This window comes from Micropterus dolomieu, linkage group LG03, assembly GCF_021292245.1.
Source record: "Micropterus dolomieu isolate WLL.071019.BEF.003 ecotype Adirondacks linkage group LG03, ASM2129224v1, whole genome shotgun sequence".
Taxonomy (NCBI): Eukaryota; Metazoa; Chordata; class Actinopteri; order Centrarchiformes; family Centrarchidae; genus Micropterus; species Micropterus dolomieu.
The window spans coordinates 11,838,508-11,856,832 of record NC_060152.1 but is presented as its reverse complement, the minus strand read 5'-3'; the positions used below and the strand labels follow the sequence as shown (position 1 = coordinate 11,856,832).

General features: G+C 40.2%; 1 protein-coding gene across 7 annotated transcripts in view; it reads left to right on the top strand.

The window, feature by feature from the left end:
- arhgef1b (Rho guanine nucleotide exchange factor (GEF) 1b) overlaps nt 1–18,325 on the top strand; it is a 46,134-nt gene that overhangs the window by 13,104 nt on the left and 14,705 nt on the right. For 4 of the 7 annotated variants that reach the window (XM_046043945.1, XM_046043942.1, XM_046043947.1 and 1 more), the window contains exons 2-12: nt 4,799–4,885; nt 5,023–5,136; nt 7,310–7,408; nt 9,041–9,083; nt 9,192–9,297; nt 12,082–12,222; nt 15,637–15,666; nt 16,561–16,672; nt 16,894–16,966; nt 17,178–17,207; nt 17,645–17,845. In XM_046043945.1, coding sequence (XP_045899901.1) covers nt 4,835–4,885; nt 5,023–5,136; nt 7,310–7,408; nt 9,041–9,083; nt 9,192–9,297; nt 12,082–12,222; nt 15,637–15,666; nt 16,561–16,672; nt 16,894–16,966; nt 17,178–17,207; nt 17,645–17,845 — 1,000 coding nt within the window. In that variant the 5' untranslated portion in view covers nt 4,799–4,834. Of the gene's footprint in view, nt 1–4,798; nt 4,886–5,022; nt 5,137–7,309; nt 7,409–9,040; nt 9,084–9,191; nt 9,298–12,081; nt 12,223–15,267; nt 15,543–15,636; nt 15,667–16,560; nt 16,673–16,893; nt 16,967–17,177; nt 17,208–17,644; nt 17,846–18,325 lie in introns of those variants that run through there. The other 3 variants (XM_046043943.1, XM_046043946.1, XM_046043948.1) reach the window with 3 other exon arrangements.

Genomic DNA, 18,325 nt, shown 5'->3' with positions numbered 1-18,325 from the left:
CCACAATCAAATAGGAATGGCCCCCTCCCACATACGTGCTCAGCCTTAACCCACACACACATACATACACACACACAAAGGCACGTACGCTTGATGGCTATCATTGGATTGATGCCACCTGACACTTAGTTAGTACTGGAATGTGATGGGAGGGGAGGGGAGGGGAGGGCAGGGTGGGGGGGCAGCTGCCGCCTCTCAGGAGCACCAGAACTGATCTCGGCACTCCTGGGACGTTTTGTTCGAGTGCTGCGTACTCGTGGTCTTTTCTTTCTCCCTCAGCCACGTCTGTATCAGCCAGTAAAAGACCCTCGTAGTTTGGAGCTTATGCCAGCTATCACGTACTAATGGAGGTGAAGGGAAGAGGGTCTGGTTACTGTTGAAACTCACGGGCCTTCTCCATCTGTTGTCTGAACTGTGCCATATGCTGGAATGTACCACTTGACTCCTTTTGGGCAGAGGAGGCTCCCACTCCTTCCCCTTTACAATCTTGTGCTCTTTAAATGCAGAGCAGAGTTGACCTTCCCTACCTCCCTCTGAGTAACCGCAATTAGCTTTCCCCTGACTACTCTAATTTGTCTCTCGGAGTATGAACATGTATTACAGTCACTCCGATATCAACCAAGACATAACAATAACAAGGGATTGGCTTCAGCATCAGGCTGAAATGCTTTGATCGCTAGTTGTTTAAAAACTAGCAATGTTTTTATAAGAGTCAGCTTTCCCCAAGGTTTTACAAGCAACCTCTGCCTTTGCTTCTTAAATCAAGTTTAACTGTCAGAAGAGATGCAAACAAAAATCATTTATGTGTGCTCACTTTTAGAGCTGCAACAATTAGTCGATCGAGGGGAAAAAATCATCCACAGCTATTTTGATGATTGATTAATCATTAAAGTAATTTTTCAGTGCCAAACATTTGATGGTTCCAAGTTTTAAAATGAAAGAATTTCCTGCTCTGTGGTGGTGATGGAGCAGTGGATAAGACACATGCCTGTGGCGTGAGAGATCCGGGTTCGATTCCCACTGCGACACATCCACCAATGTGTCCCGGAACAAGACACTTCTCTGAGCTCTGACGTGTGTGTGTGTGTGTGTGTATGTATGTATATATATATATATATATATATATATATATATATATATATATATATATATATATATATATATATATATATATATATAGCAATATGTTTTGGATAAAAAAGCATCAGCTAAGAGTAAATTGTAATTGCTCTTTCTGGTCTTACGTTATTGTAAATCTAATATATTGACAATTAATGGGTCAGTTTGAGCTTTAGGAAAAAACAGTGAATAGATTAATTGAGAAAATGATCAGCAGATTAATCAATAATGAACATTATCATTAGTTGCTGCCCTACTCACTTTTATTTAGTACTGACACTTCAGTTGACCCTCACGTTGGACCGTATACAATGTGACAAAAGGATAAGCCGGAATAAATTAATTGGAGAAAAGAACAAATGCACATTCTTCCATACAGGGCACAAAGATGGTTAGTTGGTCCAACTATTTTGATGGTGGCTTAATTTATTCAGGCAAAAATGCCACCCTCTAGGAGTAGTTTCAGCTTCTCAACTAAATTAATATCAATTAATCAAGAAAATAATCAGCAGATTAATTGGTAATGAAAATATATTTTTTAGCCGTAGCCCTGATGTGATTAATATGCTATGGCTTTGCAGTCACCACACCAGAACACCCATGGGAGATACTGGAGCAACTGTTTACACAGCGCTCTTCACCACCATCAGCACATAAAATGTGGCCCAATATGTCACTTGTCTTGTGTTTAAACAAGCACAGTACATGACTTGTTAAAGTTGTTTTTTTGTTTTGTTTTTTCATTGTTGGGTTGGGGGTTGTTGTTTAAAGGCCTTCATTACATATGTTTACAGATAACGTAGGATAAACCAAGTAGGTGTGCCAACTGACAAATTAATGTAATATATACCAACCAAAATGTGGTATGTAAATTATGTGAATATAAGTGACAAGTTCCTCCTAACAGAGTTATTGGTCCTATGCACCTGTCATTAAGACTGCATGTTGTGCAAGAAAACAGTTGAGCTGTAACGGTGAAAACATTTTATCTCTCCACCAGGAAATGGCTTGATGTGCTTTAGCAGCATTAGTCAGTTACAGCTGCTGTTGTCATGGTGACATAACTTTGTCTTTGTCTGGGTGAGGTGGCGTTGGCGGTTTCGTTTTGGTAAGGTGCTCGGTAGCTGTGTGTGTGAAAAAGAGGAGGTGTGTGTGTGGTTATGTCTGTGTGTGTTTACGTCAATGCAGATGTGCATGCATGGCTCTGACAGGCCTGTGTCTCTCTGTTTGGCTAACCCCTCCTACGCATGTTGCTCCAATGCTGGCCTTTCTCAACCCGCAGCCCACTCGATATGGCCATGAATGAACACATTTTGTCTCTCTCTCCCCGTCTGTCTCTCAGTTTCTCTCTCTCTGTCTCCCTGACCAACAGCTCTGCTTCTCTCTCTGTCTCTTTACAAGAACTCACCTTGACCCCAAAGGATTTGTTGGCTGTCCTGCCGGCCACTGTACAACTGCACACACTGAACTGGATTCAGGCCTTGAATCGCATGCTGGTCGTGTACAGAGTTACATTTCCTTATAAACTCTAACCACTAAGTGGTTTTTCAGTTCCTTTTTAATAACACTTAGACAATGTGAATAATCGCACATTCAGTTGTATAATTAGTAATGTTCTGTGAACATGTACCAGACATGCTTTAAGTGACTTATGGCTATGGTTTGTATTATATTTTTTAACAAAGACAAATTTTTTAATTCTACTATTTCTAATTCTAATTCTCCTCCACTTCCACAATCTTTTGACACTTTTTTGCAAGGGTTGCTTCATCCTGGGCTTAGTGCCACCAAGACGATTGTGATTGGCTTAAAGAAATGCAAACAAACCAGAGTTTTTTCCCCCTATACCAGAGTGATGATGGGTTCAGCCAGACCTTTCTCCAGCGCTGCCACAGTGCTAAAACAGTGTGTACTTAGATCTGGCAATGCTTTTCTAGCTTTTGCTTAATAAAATTAATCAAATATCTGACAAATGAAGTTATTTTATCACTTTGATGCAACAGTGTGAATCTGTAATTGCCATAAAGCTGTTCTGCTCTGAGACTTCACCACATCTCTGACAGCTGACAAATGTTTTTTGTTTCAGTGATTTAAAAAAAACTTTACTTATACAGCACTTTTCCAAACAAAAGTTACAAGAAAGACAGTAGTTAGTTAGTTCGTCAGACAGTAGTAGTCTCACAATAGTGCAATAAAATAAGAATAAAACAAGACAAGTTAAAAATTACAGGATAAAAGTGAAAACAGGGTGAGCCTTATAATTTAAGAAGTCATGTAAAAGTGGACACAGACTCGGTGCATCTTCTCAGGCAGGTTATTCCAGATATTTGAAGCCTTTACAGAAACTGTTCGATCACCCCTAGTCTTTAGCTTCGCCTCTGCTCAAGGATCTCAGGTTACATGAAGGTTTGTATCATCATATTGCCCAACCCTGTACTGAATGATCACCTTTAGGTACTGTCATTCAATACCACCATACAAAGCAGATATGAAGTTATGATATGTCAAGTTATGAACTCCATAAAATAACTTGTGATGAAAAATGCTACTTACACAGATTCTCAAGGTTTTTTCCCTACAGGGACTGTTGGACACGCTTTATCTTTTGACTCATTCTTACACCCCTTTGACTCTGTACACACGTAGCAGTGGACAATGGTGAATGTTGTTCATTGTAGCTGTTGGTTTTGTGTGTGTCTGTGTGTGTCTGTGTGTTAGGGTGTTCCCTTGTAGCGGCTCTAGGTCTGTGGGCTTCAGAAGACTGAATACATGAGCTATGTGTTATTTGGGTGTGTATGCGTGCAGGGGAAGTGGTGTGAGGTGTAAAGGGTGGGGGTAAATTGGTCACCCCTTCCGATGCATTTTATTTCCCATTCATGGATTTCAAAGACATAAACCTTTAATATCAGATTAGTTTAGTAACATTTTTAAACTTAGAGGGTTTACATCATGGCAACTAGGGGAACGAGTGTATTGGTCTGAAAAACTATTTCCAGTGGCAAGATTTGGGCAAACTTCAGCTAAAGCGCAAATTAAAAGTGCTGTTTTGCAATGCATGTTGAAAACTGAATGTTTTAGTGTGGCCTGGGGGGAAGAGGGATGTCATAGAACTCCCCCCATCTTAATATAATACTCAAAATTATTAAGTTAAAACCTTTTTAATTGCTTCATTATAAGTTCATTATCATCAATGTCCCATTCCCAGTAGACTTAGGATTCAAGAGAGAAGAGGCTTTACTGAACACAAGTAAATGCTGTAAATATTTCATGTTTTGGCACTGGTTTCCCATATGGTTATTATTATATGGTTAGTTGTCATTAAAAGCCCATTGTAATATATGATCTATAATGAGCTTTACCTGTGGCAAGTGCTTTATATTTCTTTGCATTGCTTGGGTTATGAATGGGATCCTACTTTCTTCAAGGACCATACTCAGTCTGACGTGTCGTGTCTCACTCTCTCAGAGGTGGGATTGGATGCTGGGGCGTTTTCTCTATTTCCACTTGATCTTATTTTCCTCTGGGAGAGTTCACTGTGTCCAAACCCTGATCTGGTTTTATGTCTGGCTCTGCTCAGCGGGAGCTCAGGATGTCAAAGAGGTAGCCTACCAGTTCAAAGTATAGCACATAATGCTTGTTAATTGTCTTGTTTTCTTCCTCCCTTCCTCTCTCTCCATAGCAGGGTGTGTTTGGGGCTCAGTGCTCTATCCCAGCCATGAGCATCATTGGGGCTGAGGATGAGGATTTCGAGAATGATCTGACTGACGTGAGTGAATAAAATAGTGGCATGTGACAGCTAAACGTCTTGTTATTACCACCTCTCAGCTTAATTTTTTTTTGTTGTCCTTATTTCTATTTTCTCTTGTGTCTATGCTCTCTATATGTGTGTTCTCCCCCTCTCAGGTGGTGGATGACCAGTGCGCACATTTCAACAATATAGACCAGCTGAGGGAGCATCCTACCCACCTGCTGGTCTTCATACAACATGTCATTCTACAGTTTGACCCTGCACCCCTGGTGAGAACTACAAGTCCTATAATGCAACAAACTGTCTACACAGAGTGCGTTTCAGCCGGGTTTTGATGGACATTAAAATCATTGAAAATATTCATTACATTAGCTTACACTATATATATATATATATATATATATATATATATATATATATATATATATATATATATATTTTGGGGGTTTTTTTGGATAGTGTCGGTACAAATACAGACAGGAAATGAGGACAGAGAGATACAGTCTTTACCCCGAGGCCACCCAGATGTCACCTCCAGCTGGAACTTGATAGAACTGCACGATTGTGGCTAAAATAATCATTAAAATGAATCTGCTGAATCTTAATGATTCAGTTGGTGATGATTACTCAATTAACAATAGAATATAATGTTATTGCACTTAAACATTCCTTTTGTTATTACAAACTGGGTCTTATTTTTTGTTGGTTTGGCTGTAATCTTCATTGGCTATGACAACATTTTGTTCACAAACTGAGTTGTGTGGCATCTCCACATTAAGGGAAGCAGAACGAGCACTGCAGAATTTCTGTGTGGTGACAAAACTTGGTCTGCAGCCAGCTAAGTTTGAGACACAGAAAATCACAGCGTCCTCAAAACAAAAGATCAGACAGTTTACATGTAAATAAAGAGTGCTTGATTGAAAAGTCATGCAAACATGATTAAGGATTAATTAAAGGATTTATTTTGCAGCCATAGCTTGTATGAAACAGCACATATTCCCTATGAGTTTTTACTGAAGTGTGGATTAAAAGACTTTCCCCCTTGTGTGTGTGTGTCTGACTACATGTGTGTCGGTGCTAATATAAAGCATGCCTGTCCTTTCCACTTTGTTCTGCATGCAGACACCGTGACCCACTCAGGTACTGTTGCCTCCCACAGTCAATGACACCCTCTTTCCCTCACACTGTCCGTTATTACCCCTTTAACTCATGGAGGTCCATGTAGAGAATAAAGGTCAATCAGAAGTGTAGTGTGTCTATAGACAAGCATGTTAATTCATCATAGTTTTAAAAAACTAGAATCGTTGTTGTTGAATCTGTGGGATAGTGGTTTTATCGCACTACCCCACATAGAAGACAGTTATTATGGTGTTTAATGGTAACTTAGGTATTTTTCAAACTGGACCCCATGCTTATGTATCTAAGTGACTAATGGGGACAACATTATTTGAAATTGGTACAGCATTGGGCAAGCACACGGCAGTCGGCGGCAGCGAAACAGAGCTGCAATGTAATCTATGCAGGCAATTGTGCACTGTCAAAGTACGACCACTAAAGTGCTTGTTTTTGCCACTGAAAAGCTCAGATTGTTTATTATAAAGTGTCTGACACCATTATTGAAAGGATCCCTTTTTTGTTTAACCTTGAACAGTTGCTACATTGCTCCGTTCAAAGCCAACAGACTCCATTGACAAAAACAGTCATTTAACCTTTCTGGTCTACCACTGCCTCAATAGGTTTGTTTATCTGTGTTATTGTGTGACTTTTTTTTTTTTTTAACCCTTTAAAACACCAAAATCACACAAATTCGCAAATCACTAACTAACCTTTTGAGGCAGCAACTCCCATGTTCTGTGAGGTAAAATGACTGTTTTTGTCAAGGGAGTCTAGTGGCTTTAAATAGAACCATACAGCAGCTTTCTTTTTTTTAAACAAAAATTACTCTTCAAAAAATGTTGATCGTTGAAGAGGATTACATTGCAGGCCTGTTTCGCTGCTGCCAACTGCAGCGTGCTTGCTCAATACTGGACCAATTTCTAAAAAAAGTTGTCCCCATTTGTCACATAGACACAAAAACATGGGAAAATAGGGACCAGGTTGAAAAATAACACCTTTAATTAATTATTGAGATTGAGGTATGTGCATGATTATGGCTGAAATGACACTGACTATTATTTTATTAGATAATGTCATTATGATTAAACTACCAAATTAGTCACAGTGATTTGATGCAACGTTTATTCATTTTATGGCAGGATCTTTGTACTACATCAGGTGAAACTAAGTGAGTTTTTATACATTATGATATGCCAGTATATCATATGAGTGTGTGACCTAAATGGCACAGAAATTTAGGGATACATTAACACAGCATAGAGGAGATTAAAGGCTATTGAAAATCCTCAGCACTCACTGATTTTCTGTCTGTTTCCCCTCTCTCAGCTGTGTTACCTCCACGCTGACCTCTTCAAAAACCTCAGTGCCAAAGAGACCAAGAAGCAATTTGTGGAGTTCTACAACACTTTCTTGGACAAGGGTGCAGTAAGTAGCACACTGCATAAGATATTGTCTGATTGTTACACCCACATGACTGCAGTTGAAACAAATTCAATTTACTGTAAACTTTAGGTTAAATAAGGATAATTATGATAGTCAAGAAAGACTAATGAATGTAGAGTGTGATGTGTGCAAACAAAAACACAAAGCCTTGTCTATGGCAGACAGAGAGGAGGACTTCTCACTGATAACATGCAATATTTGTCGTGCAACCTATCTAGCCTAAGTTTATGGATGTTATTACTGTATTTTGCTTTATACACACACTGTGACAGAGCAAGCAATAAGCAGTAATTTATGTGTCACTCTTCTTTGGGTCGGGTGCAACTTTTTGGATCCAGTACCTTATTGTGATTACCTTAGCAGATGTTGCAGATGCTATATGACTGTTTGCATGGTTTTGTGGGTGAAACACTTTCTGTAGTTCTATAATTATGGACTTTAGGATTAAATCTCCCTTTAGACTTTTATGGCTGCTGGTTGTTTTTTTTCTATGTCTGTGATTTTTAGCTTTGGGGAGTTGTGTTAGTTAGTCAGATAGTTAGTGTATGAAGATTCTCAGTCATCCTGGTCATGGTTATCTGAGGAGGTGAAATCAAGGGCAACTGGAGTTGATTGAAGATATTCGATAGTAAGTACTTTCAATCAATCAAGTCCAGTTCACCTTGAATTAATCCTCCCTGGATGTCGGTTAGTCACAAATTCTTGTTCTTTGGTGGTGTGTATTATATAAAATCAATTTAGAAAAAATAGCACCTATTGCAGTAGAGACATTATAGCTTTTCATATTGTGTTGTATCAATAGGAATTTGATATACTGTGCAGCTGGAGTCTGTTCGCGGATGTGTGCTGGCTCTGTTTGCTCTGTCTATACTCTGTGTCTGTGTAGCATCCTTCAGTTTCAGTCTTTTTTCATCACTCCTCCCTGCACACCTGGCCTCTGTCACTTCTCTGTTTTATTTCCTCCTCAAAGTTCATGCAACGTGCATGTCTGTTACTGGCTCCCTGTTTGTCTCTCCATCTGTCCGAGCCCACAGCTTCCTGTCAGGATCGTGGGAAAGCCCTTTTTTTAAAACCCCATTTCTTTTATAAGCCCATTGACTTAAAGTCGACCCATGTGGTTATTTTAATGTCACTGACCGTATGTATCTCCCATTTGGAATATGTGTCTCAGTTGTTTTTTATTTTTATTTCTAATGTTTAAATGACCCCTTGTGGGGATATGTAGGTACTGCAGCCTTTATTTGGATTCTAATCAGTTGATAGCACACAGATCTTTCCTTGGGTTATCACATAACAAAGAAACAATTATCCATATCATATGCCTTCAGTTGCCAGTTTATTAGGTACACCTAGCTAAAACCAATGAAACAAATGTTTTAGAGAGGGGGACTTTAATTAAATTTGGAAGTTGTATTTTTTTTCAACAAAAACTGCACATTATATCTATCATTAAGGTTTACTACAGGACTATTGTATTAGACTGCGTTAGTTTTAGCTAGGTGTACCTAATAAACTGGCAACTAAGTAAAAAATATTCGTTCCTCAGTTAAAAATACTTAACATTAGAGCTAGACTGATAAATCTTAATAAATTCTCTTTTGCTCCCCAAACTAGATTCTCAGAGTGGCAATACCACAGCTTATATCCTATGAATTGGGTAAGTTATTTTTCTGTATTGCATTCATCAAAAGTAATTATACACATATCTTCTTCCCTGTATCACAACTTCTCATTCACTCACTTCTCCTGTCCCCACTTCCCATAGACCGAACCCGTCCAGATCTCCTCTCTGATGACACCCAAAGGCGTTATGCTCACGAGATTCAGGGCCTGCAGGCCGCTGAAGTGGCGAAACAGCTCGAAGATTTTAAGTGAGAATCCACATTCTGAACTCTGGCAAAGTCTTAATTCCAAATACTTGTAGATCCACAATATTTGCCTCCGGTCTTGACCACAGCACTCTGCTTTAGGACTAATGATTGACATGTTTTGATGGACCTTATGATGTAAGGTTTGATCATGAAGTGAGTACACTGTAATGTCACTTAGGAATGTCTCTGCTGTATAAACTGTGCTCAGACCTAAAGAGAATAGGTGTGTATCGTTATTTTTCGTTCTCCTTAGAACTACTGAAATTAATGCTCTTCTGAGATTTAAAAAGATGGTCAGTTAACCAGCAAGCTCACTTTGTTTTGAGTTATGGTTGGGGGAAGGTCAGGAAACCCAGTGAGTGAGTAATGGAGTAATGATGTAAGGTTTCATAATTTAAATGACCTTGGTCAGTTGTTTGTTTTTGGGTTTTTTTGCATGCAGTAACCCGCTAACTAGAAGTTTTTAACCATTCAACATTACAACGCACCATTTTGCAATTTTGGCTTCACCTTATGCTTGTTAATGTCAAAATAAACTTAATGAGTAATTTATCCCGGAGGAAGCAGTTTTTTGATCATATAATTTAATCTTTAAGCTTAATTAAAAAGCATTGCATGCTTTGATTACATTCATGTTATGATATATTACCAATTAAAATTACATCCAAATTGCACTAAGACCATCCAGCTTCTCACCTAACCTGTTTACTACACTAAAGCCTAGTTCACCTTAAAGCCTGATTTGCCAGCCTGTAAGCTCGGCAACCATCAGGCTGTGATCTTTGTAGCAATCCCTGCTGCCCGCGTGTGCTTTGTCTTTATAATTGCTATCTTTATAATAACAAACAACAGCTGTTGTGTGTAGGTTCGTGTCATTTCCCGTTTCACATTTCACATGTTTTCTTGACAAAACGTGGTTTGGATAACAGCCATCAGGTGACACAGACGTTTTCAGCTCGCATTGTGTGTGACCCCCTCTCACCAATCAGTCACGTAATGTGAACACCACAGTGACTTCAAGACTCCCGTCACAAGACAGCAAGTTGTGTAGTCTGAACAGCATGCCGATCTGCCGACATTGAAAGTCATGTAGTCTGCATGAGCCTTAAGCTGATGCCAGTGACTGATGACTCAAGACTAGAGCCGCGTTTCGACCAAAACTACCCGGGAATTTTAAGTCCCTGGATCTCTTTTCAAGGAACTAAAAGGTTCCTTCAGCCCACTGTTGTCTGTGTTTCCACTGTGGTCTTAAGACCTGCGAAGATTTGGCAAATTAACCAGGTGACATAGGCCTGTACACCGTTCAAAGTAATGCAGAGGCTTCATTATTTAGTAACCACTATCCATGAGCAACATTCATAAATGAAACATCAGATTTGATTGGAATATAATGAAAAACTACAGGCAGTGCTTGACCATTAAAAACTGATTTTTTGTGTGGGAGTATAATGGAGAGACACACGATAAAGTTTGTTACACGTTTAACCAAACTGGATGAAGCCATAAAGTTCTTAAAATAACTACAGCACAGAGAATGCAACCCAAAAATAAAATTGCGACAGTTTGGAAGGTTATTAAAACATTTCCAGCCGACAAGAGCTGCAGATTAACTGGCCAGACTCACGTCTGTGTCCGCCTGAGTGTCGGAGGAACAGGATTTTTAACATGCTTATTACCTGCTGTAATCAGCTGTTCCATTTGTTTTGGAGAAGAGGAAACCGACTTTGGCTCTGTATAAAACCTTCCTGGTTGATGAAAACTTAAAACAACAACTTTGGACCCAGTATTTAGCATAGGCTACCTCTATCAGCTGTTTGCTGTAAACCCACCACTGCACGCTGGCTGCTATTTCCGAGCAATACATTTAAAGCCGACGTACAATCTCAGGCGGACATCGGCGAGACTTGTGTGCAATCTGACTGTTGATTGTGATTTATTGGTTTGCAAACAAGGTGGGAAAGAGAGGAGCAGTCATAGAAGAACACCCAACATTCTCCAGTTAAAGCCAGTAGCCTCTACTCATTCATTCAGAATGTCACTCCAAGGCAAGCCCCACCATCCCAAGGTACTTTCGGAAACTACTACCCCCCGAGCAGGGACATTTTGGGGCATAAAATAAAGACGCTAGTACTAAATTTAGACCCTGGTCCCTTCGGTGAAAACGCAGTGAGTTCCGCCAAAGGTTCCTGGTTCTGAGGTATAATTCCTTTGGTCGAAATGCAGCTTTACTTTGGCTCCTTCACAGTTAAAGCCATCTATACATTTGTCTTTGCTTGAAGGCGTTTACTGTGAATAGCAGGATCATGAACACTAAAAAAGGGTGTCTTGATCTATCTCTTTCTCACTTTCTGTATAATAGCATTCTCCATGGTGCTTAGGCTTCGGCTTAGGTTTGTTTTTTAACCTGAACAAAATAACTTAGATGGGCTGCCTTGGATTTAGACGCACAGGAAAATGACCTTATCTGAGATTTCAGAGTGAGCTGATTTTTCAGGAGCAATGTTTTTAGTAAATCAAACCTAAAAAGACACAAAATAAGCAAATATGGACATCACGGAGAAGATAATAAAAATTTGTTTCATGAATTTAAAAAGTTTCTTTTCAGCAGCCACTTGGAACTGTTATGAATGGCCATATTTTAGGCATGGTACTGCACTGAGCAGCCCTCTTAATCTACATTATGGGTCTGCTCACTGAAAACATTCATCAGCATACCGTATCAGTCCTTTGTTTTCAGTATTAATCTTGCTAAACTCCTGCCTCCTTATGCTTTCTCTTGCACAGGCAGAAGAGGATGATGGGTATGACACCCAACGAGGCTGAGCTTATTGACGTGGAGAGCCACTATCCCACCGACCGCATCCCGATGGAGATGAAGGAGAAGTCTGTAGCTGAGAACCTGCTGGACAAGATGTCTGAGACACAGTGAGAATTTCTCTCTTCTACTGCTTCTTACAGCACTAAAAATATGCATTAAAATGGAGCTGTTAGGAGCTGTTGTAGACATGAGTACTATTATTGTGTACCTTCCACAGAATAGCAACAAGGAAGGAGTTATTTTGGGTGACCAGGGTTCCTGAAGTATGAGTCACATTCATTTTCGTCATAGACATTGTTAGGTGACTGGCAGTTGGAGAACTTCAAAACCTTGAATGGACATGAAACTCACCCAGTTGAATCCTCAGGACAGTAACTGTTTTAGAAAATATGTGGTTATTTGAAAAAAGGCATTAATGTGCAAGCCTGTGTACATAAAGACACAAAGAGAGAGGTCAGCTGCGACTCCCAAGGAGCATTTTTTGTGTATGTACTGACAACGCTTATTTAAAGCAAAAGATTACACTTTGTAGAAACCTGATACATTCAGCAGTATAAATGGGTTTGGATTCTGGGTCAGTGTTTGGATGACTGTAGTAAATAAGGTGCCATTTACTGCAATTTGCCATACCTAAATGACAAAAAACAAAGATGATTTCTCTGAAATGAAGCTGAAATAATTAAAACTGTTTAGCATTACATAAACCTATTGTATTATCAAATTATCCAGGACACTCCATCAAGGTTGACTTTGGTCCCTTTTGCATTAGGGATGTGAATCTCTATGTACGTCGCAATCTGATTCTTATTCAGAGGGCTAAGATACGATTGTATAACAATTATCGATGCATTTTGATGCATGAGAATATCTGATTTATATGCATTATTTATTTTTTCTCACTGAGTGACTTCTTGCTGCTATTAAAACAGCGTATTTGTAGAGATGCATAAATAAAATTAACAGATGTGTTTTAAGACAGTTTTATGAGGCCAAATGTGAGCGTTTGTTCAATCTCCTGGGAAGGGATGAAAGGACAGCATTTTAAGTAGTCGCAGACCTCCTCCCCATGTTGAGAGGTGGTTTCTCTACTTTGGTGTAAATGGCCTCTTTCACTCCTTTCAAACCATTTGTCCTCCCTGGGGAGCATAAAGAGGACACAGGAGATTGAGTAAATGCTCACATTTGGCCACATGTGACAATGCCAATGACGGTCGTTCAGACTTGACCTCAGGTGACTCCAGTGACCATAATGACTGCCATTACAACAGCCAGGAGCACTAATGAACCACGGGGTATCCATCAGCTTGATAACGACCCACAGAGGTTAAATAGCTGGGATTCCCTAGTAGTCAGTCAAAATTGAAGAATCCTCTTGTATGAGAAACGAAACGTCTTCATGTATCTTCAGCCGAGTCCAGTTGCCCTTGATTTTAACCCACATTGGATTACCATCACCGGGAGGACTGAGAATCTTCACAGACAACTTTTGACCATATGCTTTAATTTGTTAACACTCTATTGCATATTGCTGTGGTACGGTGCATATGTGCAGTGGTTTTCTTGTGATCTACAATCTAAAGTTTATTAAAGCAGCAGGTTAAAGGGGGGTGGGACATTCAGTTCTGATTACTGACTTTTCTGCATCGAGACATAATAGAATCATGATGCATCTAAGTATCAGTTTTGCCCCCACCCCTATTTTGCGTATTCCTGTTTTAATTTCCACTGCATCAGAGCAACTGTTGATATTAGGTGCAAAGACAGATGACTGATTAAAAAATGAAATGCAATTTTCACACACAAGAAAAAACAGGGATTTTATGAGTGAGGATATTATTAAAAGAAGACTTTGAAATATTAATTGCACAGTAGGGAAAATACAGTCTCTCTATCACACACTACTCTTTAACCTGAGAAGATGATTGGTCGGTCAGATAAGTTGGAAAAGCGGTCTTTTTTGGATCTGTTCCCTCTAAAGTTGGCACTACACTTTTTTACAAAGCTCCATAGTGGGTATATTCAACATACGCTGTGTGCACATAACCAATCTAGTGCAAAGCACACAGAGACAAATACAGCAGGAGATGAAATACAAGCTCACTGGACTAGAAAGCCGGAGAGGGAACAGTGATTGGAAGAGAGTACAATAGAGCAACAAGGAAATGAAGAGGCAGAGAGGAAAAGATGGAGTCAGCAGTGCCACGCTGGCAGGAAGGCTCTCCCCTGGCATTTTGCCAACCGAAGGGAGGGGAGGGGTGTTACACCGTGGAAGAGTAAAGGGGAGAGAGAGGGCCAGAGGGTTATCGATGCTGGATAGCTCCTGCCCTGGACACGGTTAAACAAAGAAAGCAAGAGATCTGGGTAAAGTTAATCTATCCTTGACCCCATGGCAAACTACACTGTGTTATCCTCTACAAGAAGCGAGTCAGACAGAGAGGGAGAGGAGGCCAGGGAGAGGGCAGAAGACTGTCTAACTTCATCTTGTCAGAAGGAAAAAATGAACAACAGAAATGAAGGGAGATGCACTCGTCCTGTGGATATAACTACGCTGTCAGTGGAGACGCACACAGCCTGCAAAGCAGTCTGTATCAAAGACATGATCCAGCTTTTGACTCACTCATTTTCTATCACACAGTTGGATCTCTATCTCCAATGCACAAAGGATACATTCAGTTTCACTCTATTCGTTCCCCCTGACAATCATCTCTCTATTCCCTTCACTCTTGCTCTCTCCCACACTCTTGCACCCAGTCACCCCCATCCCCTCCCCCCCCCCCCCCCCCCCCCCCCCCCCCCCCCCCCCCCCCCCCCCCCCCCCCACACACACACACGACCACAACACAGTGACCTCGCCCCAGCTATTTCTTATTGGCCTCCCCGGTGATGAGAATGAGGCAATGGGACCATTTGATTGGATTATGCAGGGAAATCCCGGGGAAACCCCTCCCACTCTTTATGTTCATAGCAAAACATGAGTATCCAATTTCCACGATCTTGCCTGCATGTTGCATCAGACAAAAACAGGGTTAAATAGACATTTCCGCTGTGCTGGACCATTTCCCTTTACAGGCAGCTTACTGGAGAGACAAACCAGAGCAGATAGAGTTTTAGACAGTCTGGAGACAATACTTTGACTCACAGTGCAAGTTGATTTTAAAATTGTTGTTAAATTGGGCAGAGGTGCATCTTTTGATGCATCTTTTACTTTGTTGATTTTTTTTTTTTTTGTTTGTTTTGTTTTTTACTTTCTTTTTTGTGGAAATTTTAGAATATGTTCAATAGCTTCTGCTCTGAACACAACAACACACAGTCAGTCAGCTTTGAGTTGGATCAGGAAAAGCTTAGTCGCTTCAGATTCCACCGGCCCAAAACACACTTAATAATCAGTCGAACAAGAGAAAGGAAAAATGCTACTTAAAAAGAAGAGGTGAGCCTGATGCTGCAAGATGAGCAAGTCTGTTTATGCTTTTGTCTCTTTCCAACAGTTACATCACTGACACCTGTCTCTTTTTTTTCACCAGACTTTCGATTGTTTCTGACGAGGACAAATGGTGAGTTTTAGAGGTTTTTTTTAAATGAAGTTTAATTATTTGCATGCGTGTTATGTTTGAGTGGTTATTTGTGAACATGGAGCTGATTTGATCTCTGCATGTCTTCTTCAAGCCTGGGTGTGGTCAAACCCCAAGATTTTTGCATACTTTGTGTACAAGTATATTTTTGTACTTTATTTCAAGTGTCACTTTCCTCTATAACATTATCTTGTAATGTGACTGAAATGCATTCTTAAATTTGTATTTCTTGATTAATTTGTTGCACATACAGTTAGTTATTAAACTCTGTCATTCACAACATGGGTTTTTATACTTCTGTTCTGTTCTGGTCCTTGGTCTGATTAAAGTTCTTTATGTTGCATTCAATGTATTCAGACTGCATGATCTGTAAAACTGTGACTGGAGATGCAAGACACTTAAGCTTTTGTTGTGTGCACATCCCCAGATGCTCCTCCCTTTAGTCTTTTTTCCAACTCTTATTTCTTTCAACTCCTCCTTTTCTTTTTGTGTCCTATTTTTCTCTGCTCCCTCCCCTTCTCTTTCTGGACATCTTCAACTCTCCACCTCCTCTTACCACTTCCCTGCGCCTGCCCATCCTTATTGTCATCCTCACTCTCTTCCCTCATTTGCACCGTCCATTTTGTCATTTTAGCATTATCATCAGCGACACCAGAGACTCTGTAAACAAGTCTAACCAATTTTTATACATTATTGCAGCCTTTAACGTGAAATATGCTAAGGACAGATGCATCTATAAAAAAGAAAAGATTAATTTGGCTCAACCATTACCACAAATTTAAGTTGAATAAAAAAAATCATGAAAAAAAAAAAAAGAATTAACAAAAACGATTTTTGATATTATTAATTCATACCTTTCTTGAACTTCTCCCATAGCCAATCCATCTTTTCAGCAGTGGCCTTCTACATGAAGCACCTTGGCGTTAAAACCAGGGCAGTTGACAGTAAGAAGTCCAGAGGAGGCTTCTTCAGGAGACAACTAGTAAAGGTAAGCTACCCTCGCCTATATAGAGGGAAGACACCCCTTCCTGTTAGGGAAACCAAACAAACAAATCAATCCGTAATCAAGACAAGTCAACAAATGAGTTAGTGGTAGGGCACTGTAGCCAAACCTTTGTGGGGAAGCATTTATACTTTTTGCATCCCTTGGAGTTGACTTCTTTTTCATTTGTCCTTCTCTCTTACTCCCTACGTGTGTTATCTTTCCAGAGTAAGAAGGATGAACCCACAAAGGCCAAACCCAGAGGATTTCCGGGGATCCACAGCTGGATTGCAGGCAACAGTATGTATCTACTTTTGTGTCTTAGCAAACATCACACATGAACCCATATTATAATATCTTAGAAAGCATTTATAATCTCTAATTTTACATTAGATCATATTAATTATGTATTATAGTGATATTTAAAAAACTATATGTAGTATCTTTAGATATTGATGCCCATGAATGGTCTGCATATGAGAACATGTCCTGCCCTTCTTTCCTGTTACAGCTGAGGTCAAACCTAAAACGGAGGCTGAAGGTACTAGTCATCCAGAGTTTCCACCCCCCCCTTTATCTATAGAATGGTCCCATCCCTACTAATCAACCCATAAGCATGTCTGCATGTCCCAAATCAAACTGGGAGGGGATGTGGGGTGGAGCATTGTTTAGTCAATTCTATGTCCCAGGGTGGTTAGATCTAGTGGTACTGTATATTTTATAATCACCACAAAACCTCACACATTGCGCACTCATCTCATCTGCAGGGTTGTGGGTGTCCTCTTGTACCAAACTAACCCTCTCATTTACTACAGATGCCCTGATTGCACCATAATCATCCTGTCTCTTCGTCTATCTCACAAAGTCTCTGCACCTTTTTCACTGTCTAAAGTGCTTTTGGGTAATTTTTTTCTGCACCTGTTTTGCCTATAGTTCAGCTTGGGTAAACTTGTCACACTCTCCCCCAACCCTCTTCAGCGGAAAAGGAGAAAGTAAATCCTGAGCGTAAGGGTCTAGCTTCCGGAAGAGGCTCCTTGACTGAGCCTGCGGCCCCTTCCCTCCCCAGCAAGAAGTCTGGTCCCAGTGGAGCCCCTGCCTCCGTACCTGGGTTAGAGATCTGTGACGGCTCAGGCAACAACATCAACATCGCCAACATCCCAGAGACTTCACACACTGATAGTAAGCCTGTTTATTGACTAGACTGTGCTACGTGTGTGTGTGTGTGTGTGTGTGTGTGTGTGTGTGTGTGTGTTAATTATAATCAGTTGATAAATTTGACGAATCAAACAAGAGTGCAGCCATGCTAAAGGTTCTGTGAGGCTGTACTGGTGTCAGCGTGCTAACTTTCTCACAATGACAGTGCTAACATTTTGATGTGTAGCAGGTATAATGTCTACCATGTTCACTGTCTCCAAAGAGTAGAGTAGAATTCTTCATCTGGAGACATGATTGTTTGGACAGAAGTTCATGACAGTCCATCTAAGAGTTATTAAGATATTTCAGTCTGGACCAAAGTGGTGGATTAACCGGTTTTGTCATCCGTAGAGCCTTGCCTCTATTGAGGTTATACATTCAGAATTTTAGACAGAGGCATTAGGAACTCTGATTGGTTAAGGAGTATAATTAAAGGCTTATCGGTTCACATGAGGCTGTAGACCT